Genomic DNA, 7,425 nt, shown 5'->3' with positions numbered 1-7,425 from the left:
GCGAGATGAAGCACAACATTAGCTCAGGAAATAATAGGTCTACCACTCACCAGGTGCTGTGGTGTAGATGGCTTTACTCATTGCTATGCAAAGGAACAGCTTACAACTGTCAACACTGTTGTGAATTAATCCACAAGACGCAATAATTTATGTCAAAAGTTTCTCCAATGTAATTGTTATGGATTGGAATTACTTCACTGTAAATCTAATTTGCCTGTGGAAGACCATAACTTAGAAAACTTCAAACTGCTGCTAATTGATTACAAAACACACCTGGAAAAAATAGGTTAATGACAGATTAGTTCATTTACATATTTGTGAGTCAACACACTGACTTTCTTCATGAGTGACTCTGGATTAACTCTGAATCAGCTGTTGAGCAACATGAAAATAATAGCTATTTCACCAATTAATCACTTATTACTTCTAACATTAGTTACTGTTTTTGTGCCCTCTCAAGAAAAGTCAAGCATCAATGTACAGGACTGACAAGTAGCTCCTTTAGTTGCAGGGAATTCAGAATTATTTTCTTAATCACAAACCAGAGACAGCAGGATTCTCAAAAAATGTTTTAATCATCTTATTCAGAGCATACATTCATATACACATCTAGATGCAAACTAGGTAACTTGTGAGGATATGATTGCAGATGATTCCTGTTTAACACTAAACTAAAGCAACTGATGAATCCTGGTCCTTGAACTGTAATGTTTTTGTAAGGTGTTAGCAACACTAATGCTACAGAATATGACATAATGGGCGTGAATATTAACAAATATGTGCTTTCAAAATGATCAGTGAAATGAGAATCCAGCTGTCTCTGGTTTGTAGTTAAGGAACTTAAATGTAGGCATAGCACACAGCATGTGGTGCATAATAGTACATAGCTCATTCTTAGACTTAGATAAGACACTTCTGTAGTGCAAAAGCTAACATCTTTTCAAACACTGGCTAGATTTAACTTTGCTCTGAAGCTCGACATGAAAGTCTCCTAAAATAGATCAGGGGAAAGTAATTAAGTAAAGAATAATTTCTTAATGGAGACACAGCTGGATGGTGATTCGTTTGGATGAGCTGAATGTCTGACAGAAACAGAGACAACATGATGGTATGAAGTGATTAAATAGGTTTATTTGATTTACAGACATGTACATTTTCTATCAACCCCCCCGAGGGAGCATCACAGTTCAGTTCTAGAATAATATCCTTTGATTCCTCTACACTTCTCTTGTATTGACTTGCTCTAAAAATAAAAAATAACCTCTGTTTTCTGCTCAACTTCAGAAATAGGTTTCTTTATACATGATTCTTGTATGACAAGAAATAGCACATTCTCAATACATCACTTCAGTGATTTTTAACATAGAATTACTCGATACAATGGACTTATATACACCTAAAGGATTGGTGCTGCTAAATCAACTAAATTTGGCAAAGTGAAACTCAATTCATGACCCATCTGACCAGAGCCAACGTCCCTTCTCATAACAGATATGAACAATATGTCAGCAACGTACTGTACTGTGAGCACGAAGTGACAGACCTCGGTGGCAGAGACTGTGAATTTGATGCTAGGCTATGGTTCAAATAAATCCCTGAACATTACGTGTGCAAAATGGTTTCGATCCGTTGTTCTAAAAAAAACAAAAAAACAACATTTACTAAGAGCTACAAAAGTGAATGCAAAAGTATTGCACCCTAAACATGATACCAATACGAAGTCTTTAAACCATTCGCATTGCACTTCCTTTTGTGTGTAATATGTGTGAGATGTCCAATTCAAGATCACAGTAAACAGGATGAATCGTAGTGATGTAAAAAGGTATTGTGTTGTTTCATTGTGATACAAATAATGAACAAAACAGGCATTTCTAAATCCAATGACATCCAACAAAGTGTAGTATACACAAACCTTAAACTTCCCTTTATAGATTATTCTCCATTATGGTAACAAACAAATAAATACATTGCATCCAAGCCATCATTTACAATATATTAGGGTTGCTGCGTGATATAGATATATATATTTATCTCTCTATTGTATATATATACATATATATATATATATATATATATATATATATATATATATATATATATATATATATATAAACCTCATTTGGTAACATTAAGAAAATCAATAAAAGGAAGGTAAGAAGCTTAATTCATTAAGAAAATGTAGGTGTGTAAACACGACAGAATCACATTCAGAGAGCTCCACGCAGTTGGAGAGAAGCTAAAGCTAATGATCTGGCAACAAGGACAGCCCACACAGCACCCCACACACAGCCAGCAAGCCGTGAGTCACGCTCAAACATCAATGCTACAGGAACCACCTCAACGTTTCCCTTTATTCCTCCGCTAAGGTCATTCCATCCTCCTCCTTCTGTGTTTTCTTGGAGGTCTGCGAAGTGCTTTTTCCCCCCCTTTATGCACCGGTTTTAAAACCTTTGACTCCATTAGTGGCTTATAGGTTTTAGTAAAATTGTATCCACCAGGTAATTTACAACAAAATGATCCTTCAGGGTAGCTTCTAATGAAGCTTTTGCCTAAATTTCTGTATACACAAGCAACTAGCTATAGCAGACTGTGGGATTTTGCATGAATTATTACTAATTAAAAATACGATGCACATACTGTAATTAAAGCATAGAGTAATGAAACCAATTCCCGGTTTTGTTGCACTTCTATTACATATTTAAATCTCTATGTCATTCTCTGGTACAGGTGTGGAAGGGGACTCAGTTTCTTCAGCTCCTTCTGTGACATCTGAGGAAATTCTGGTCTGGTTTCAAAGGGGGATTCCTCTCTTATCCGTTATCAACTATAAGAGAGCTCGCCATCAGTCTAACCAGGGGCGGAATGATTGCCTGTTCCTGTCTGGGATTTTGATTTCCCTCAGTAATAAACTGATGACCGTGACTCCAGCTCTTCTCAAAGGTCCTTTCTTCTAATGGTGGAATGGGATATCTACAATTGCGAGGGGGAAAGGTCTCTTTTCACAATGCCTGGTATTGTAACCAGGGGGGACAGGACTGGAATCCATCATTAAAATTGACTCTGTCTCTGTGTGGGTGATGTGTCCAGAAATTCAAAACCAACCATCAGAGAGCTAAACCCCCTTTAAAGAGAAACCTGGCTCACTGATAAGGCAGTGTGGATTAAAAGGTTGGTTTCCTCAAAAAATGTTTGTATTGCTTCTTGTGTACACAAAAACACAGGTGTTACTCCTTAAAAGTAAAAACAAGTAGCATTTCATTTACTTTTGGGAAAAGCATGTACATTATAAATTATAAAAGATATCGTCCAGTGTCCGCTTTAAATCAGATTGCATCATCGTCCTTCTGAAACAATCATAGGCAGTATGACCTCCAGTTTCAAATCCAACACACAGGAAAAAAGAATAAAAAAGAAATCACAAGAAACCTTGTGAAAAATAATGTGCAGAAATCTGTCATCTCTGTCCTGTTTGCTGGCACTGTCAATGCTGATGTAAGTGCTAAAAGCTAAAAATAAAAACACACACGTGGGGGTCAAAAGAAGCAGCTGTTGATGTGAAAGCTCCAATTTTTAAGGCTGATTCACTGACCTTTAGAAAGTAACTGTTTTTTGGCTCTTGGTTTTGACGGCTATGTTTACATGCACAGCTAAACTTCGATCGATTATGAGAATACTGCATTCATCGTGTAAACACTGTATTTACGTTTGAAGTTCATGTTGTTAGTACTGCCATTATGATGTGCAGAGTAACCTGATATTAGGGCCGTTGCTGGAGGCTTGTTTGAACGGATGAACAACACTTAGAGAATGATATCCCTGCAGCAAATGTTAACGAGTTGCATCACTTGGTCCACAAAACTTTACAGGCTCCAAGTGTTGAAAGCCAGGGCAGAATGAATTGTGGACCATTTTAATGGGCGCAATAGAGACACCGATGGAGCTTTATGACTGCAGTTTACAAATGTCGACGAAGCTTCTACTGTCTAGCAAATGCAAACAGCTTAATCAAAGTAATTTCATAGCCAACGGCTGAATTATAGTGTGCATGTAAACATAGTGATGAAGTCATGAGTGTTGTTGGTGGTCAGTGCAAAGTCTGAAGGAATGTAATGACGCTATGGCACTTGGTGCAGATTGACAGCTGATTTAACTTACAGACAGAGAGACATAGGGACAGACCGTTGGACAGACAAGCAGACAGACAGGGCAGGTTCATGGTCAGCATTCAGTAGTATGGCATCAGGAGTCGGAGGGGTCACGGGGGATTTTGCCACCCCACCTCCTCCCTGGAAGGTTCAGTGGATTCTCACAGACAGAGGTGAGGAGGACACCAGCTGTCAGCCGGCCAGTTTCAGCACACCGCTGTGCGCTTTCTCACCGACCTGTGATTTGGAGGCGTTTCAAGGAGGGGCAAGACGCTCCCTCGTTCCAGTTCTGAGCAGCCTCCATGAGTGTGTGGAAAGGAAGAGCAGCAGGAGCCAAGAGGAGGATGAGGAGGACGAGGATGAAGAGGACGAGGATGATCGTGGCGGCGGTGAAGAGAACATGGGCGTGGTTTTAAAGAAGTGGATCAGCTGCCCTCGCTTTTTGTCACCAATTTGTCATCCTCATTGAGTTTGGTTGCCTCTTCAGATGGCTCCTCATGTGGCTGTCACCTGAAAGAAGGGGAGAGAGAGTGGGGAGGAAACAGTTAGAGCCTGGCCTCACCACAGGATATTCTCATGTAATTAATGTTGATGTTGATGAGGTCGAAAGCTCCTAAGCCATCTGTTAGGACCTTCCTGATAACGCCTGCACACCAGGACCAGTCTGTGACCTAAATATTTTCCTGCACACAGCATACCAACACAAAACAGTTTGTTTAATGCAGACCTCCCCCAATCTATACAACAGCAAGCTATAAGCCACAGTAGCACACATAATATGCAAGTGTGTCTTTGCCTCAGTGTATCACACACTGTAATTAAACTTTTTTTAGTGGTCACTACTTATGGTCACTATACTCATTCTTTCATGTTTTGTTAAATACCATATTCATTACTAAATCACATTAGTTGTTTGTAATAATCAGCTTAAGTATGCAGTGCACAGGTCATATTAAGCAGAGAGATCTTAAGTTTCTGTATGGGAGGGGCGGGGTCGTTTGAATTGTTTCGCGCCGCAAAGGCTCATGGGAAAAAATTGTATGTTCTGAACGGTTTCTGTTCTAGTTAAAGTGTGTTTTAATAATGTTCTGTTAATGTTGCATTTATATTATCTGGGTTTTAGTTTTGTATGGTCGATTTAGTGTTCATGTTTAGCTACATTTATTCTTGCACCATGACCGAGACCAGGGGGGGTACTGATGGCCTCTGGGCAGTATAATAAACAGATTGGATGTCAGTAAATCTGTCTCTTGAGTAAAACATCCTGAGAAGTAGGTACATTGGAATATTTCAATTTTTTTTTTTTTTTTTTTGGAACAAATGTAATAAATCCATTATATTTAAAACTATTTTGTAATAAAGAAAAAACAATATTTATGTAGACAAATTATTTCTTTAGTAGTTAAAGTACCCTAAAGTTTTATATTTTTACTCTAGTGTTTCTTTGCATGTTTAAAGTGCCCATATTATGTTCATTTTCAGGTTCATAATTGTATTTAGAGGTTATGTCAGAATAGGTTTACATGGTTTAATTTTCAAAAAACACCACATTTTTGTTGTACTGCACATTGCTGCAGCTCCTCTTTTCACCCTGTGTGTTGAGCTCTCTGTTTTAGCTACAGAGTGAGACATCTCACTTCTGTTCCATCTTTGTTAGGAGTCGCACATGCTCAGTAGCTAGGTAAGGACTACTAGCCAGTCAGAAGCAGAGTACGAGGGCGTGCCACGCTAGCAGCTAGGTGATAAAAAGTGACCACGTTTGTCCCTGAAGTAAAGGCTGGACTACAATAGAGCTGTTTGGAGCAGTTTGTGAACAGTGTTTTCTGTTGGAGATGGTAAGTCCCTTTTTCACTTTGTAAACCTATAACGTGCCCAAAAAAGATATATAACACAATAAAGGAAAGGGAAAAAGCCAAAAAAAAGCATAATATGAGCACTTTAACTAAACATGCTTATTTTAGACAACATGACTCCAGAAAAAAATAATTTATGTTCACTAATGATATTAGGAATGACTACTAATGTAAACTTGATTTGTCTACTGCATCAACTTACTGCTCTGTGTTAATACAACCTGTTAAGTATTACCTTGTGTAAAAACTTAAACGAAAGATAAATGAAGGAAAAGGTTTGCTGATGTAAAATGTTTCTGAGGCTTTCAGCAAGCTTTTGCAAGAATTTATAGACTTCATAAATAGCATTGCATTAAAGATGTTAAAAACACCACATCACTGACCAACTTGGAAACTTTAACTTGGAGTTAAATATTACATTATCTCTAACTAATCTATTGATGTAAACATGCCATTGCTCCAGCTGCTGAAATGTGGCACCAGGGGGGGGAAACTACACTCCAGTTGGAGATTAAATCATTAAGTGCTCATGGGGCCACGCTTGTGATCTCTTCAGATTGGATGAGAGAGATGGCGGTGCGTCCCGTTGTTTGTTTGTGGTCTGTCATTACGGTGCCCTGGATGCTCCAGTACACAAGCTACTACAGGATTAGTGCAGGGAGCTCTGCAGAGCAAATTTGCAAGCAAGTGTCTCACACTCTCAAGCACACATCCACACATCCACAGTGTGCACACATAGACATATACGTTCACACTCATGTAGACATGCTGCTGTGTTCCAGCAACACAACAGCCGCACATCATACAAACAATGGTAATAGCTTGAACAGGAGGATTAGAGGATTCTCCAAAACAGGGATGAACCATTGCTTTCAATTATAAGTGTCAGTTGTTGCTGTAAACTGTGAATTGTTTATGAGCCAAACTTAAAATTAAATTGCTCAAAAGCCAGCATGACATAGAGACAATTAAAGCTGTGAATGCTTTGATGTGATAGATTGGCCTGCCTCCTAGCCTCCTAGCTTCACTAGTACTGTGCTGGAGACTGTTGACCTCTCAAGCAAAGGGGAGGTGTGATTGGTCTGGCAAGCGGATAAACTCTAATCAAACCGACTTGTAGTGGTTTTTGGCTGGGAGGATGCAAATCATGATGGCTGACATTGCTATAGCTTTGATTGGCTTCTCATTCGAGGACGGATGGAGAAAGCAGTAAATGGTTTGGTAGACGCGACCAAAGACGCTTCACTGTAAAGAGGGCACTGATTGAGTTCTTCCTTTTCGCGTATTCATTGGATTATGAAAGAAGAAGGTCTGAAAGATTAGGACCTTTCTAAATGCATCGTCAGCTACACAGGTTACAGTTATCAGAGTCTGGCTGTACTGTGTGTGTATATTCTGTGTGTGTGTGTGTGTGTGTGTGTGTGTGT

At 39.1% G+C, this 7,425-nt stretch overlaps 1 protein-coding gene across 2 annotated transcripts in view; it reads right to left on the bottom strand.

Annotated features, from left to right (window-relative positions):
- Positions 1-1,111: 1,111 nt before the first annotated feature.
- spns2 (SPNS lysolipid transporter 2, sphingosine-1-phosphate) overlaps positions 1,112-7,425 on the bottom strand; it is a 68,264-nt gene continuing 61,950 nt past the window's right edge. For both annotated transcript variants that reach the window (XM_078265264.1, XM_078265265.1), the window contains exon 13: positions 1,112-4,655. In XM_078265264.1, coding sequence (XP_078121390.1) covers positions 4,641-4,655 — 15 coding nt within the window. In that variant the 3' untranslated portion in view covers positions 1,112-4,640. The remainder of the gene's footprint in view (positions 4,656-7,425) is intronic.

This window comes from Sander vitreus, chromosome 13 (genome assembly GCF_031162955.1).
Source record: "Sander vitreus isolate 19-12246 chromosome 13, sanVit1, whole genome shotgun sequence".
NCBI lineage: Eukaryota > Metazoa > Chordata > Actinopteri > Perciformes > Percidae > Sander > Sander vitreus.
This window is presented reverse-complemented; position numbering and strand designations above follow the sequence as displayed.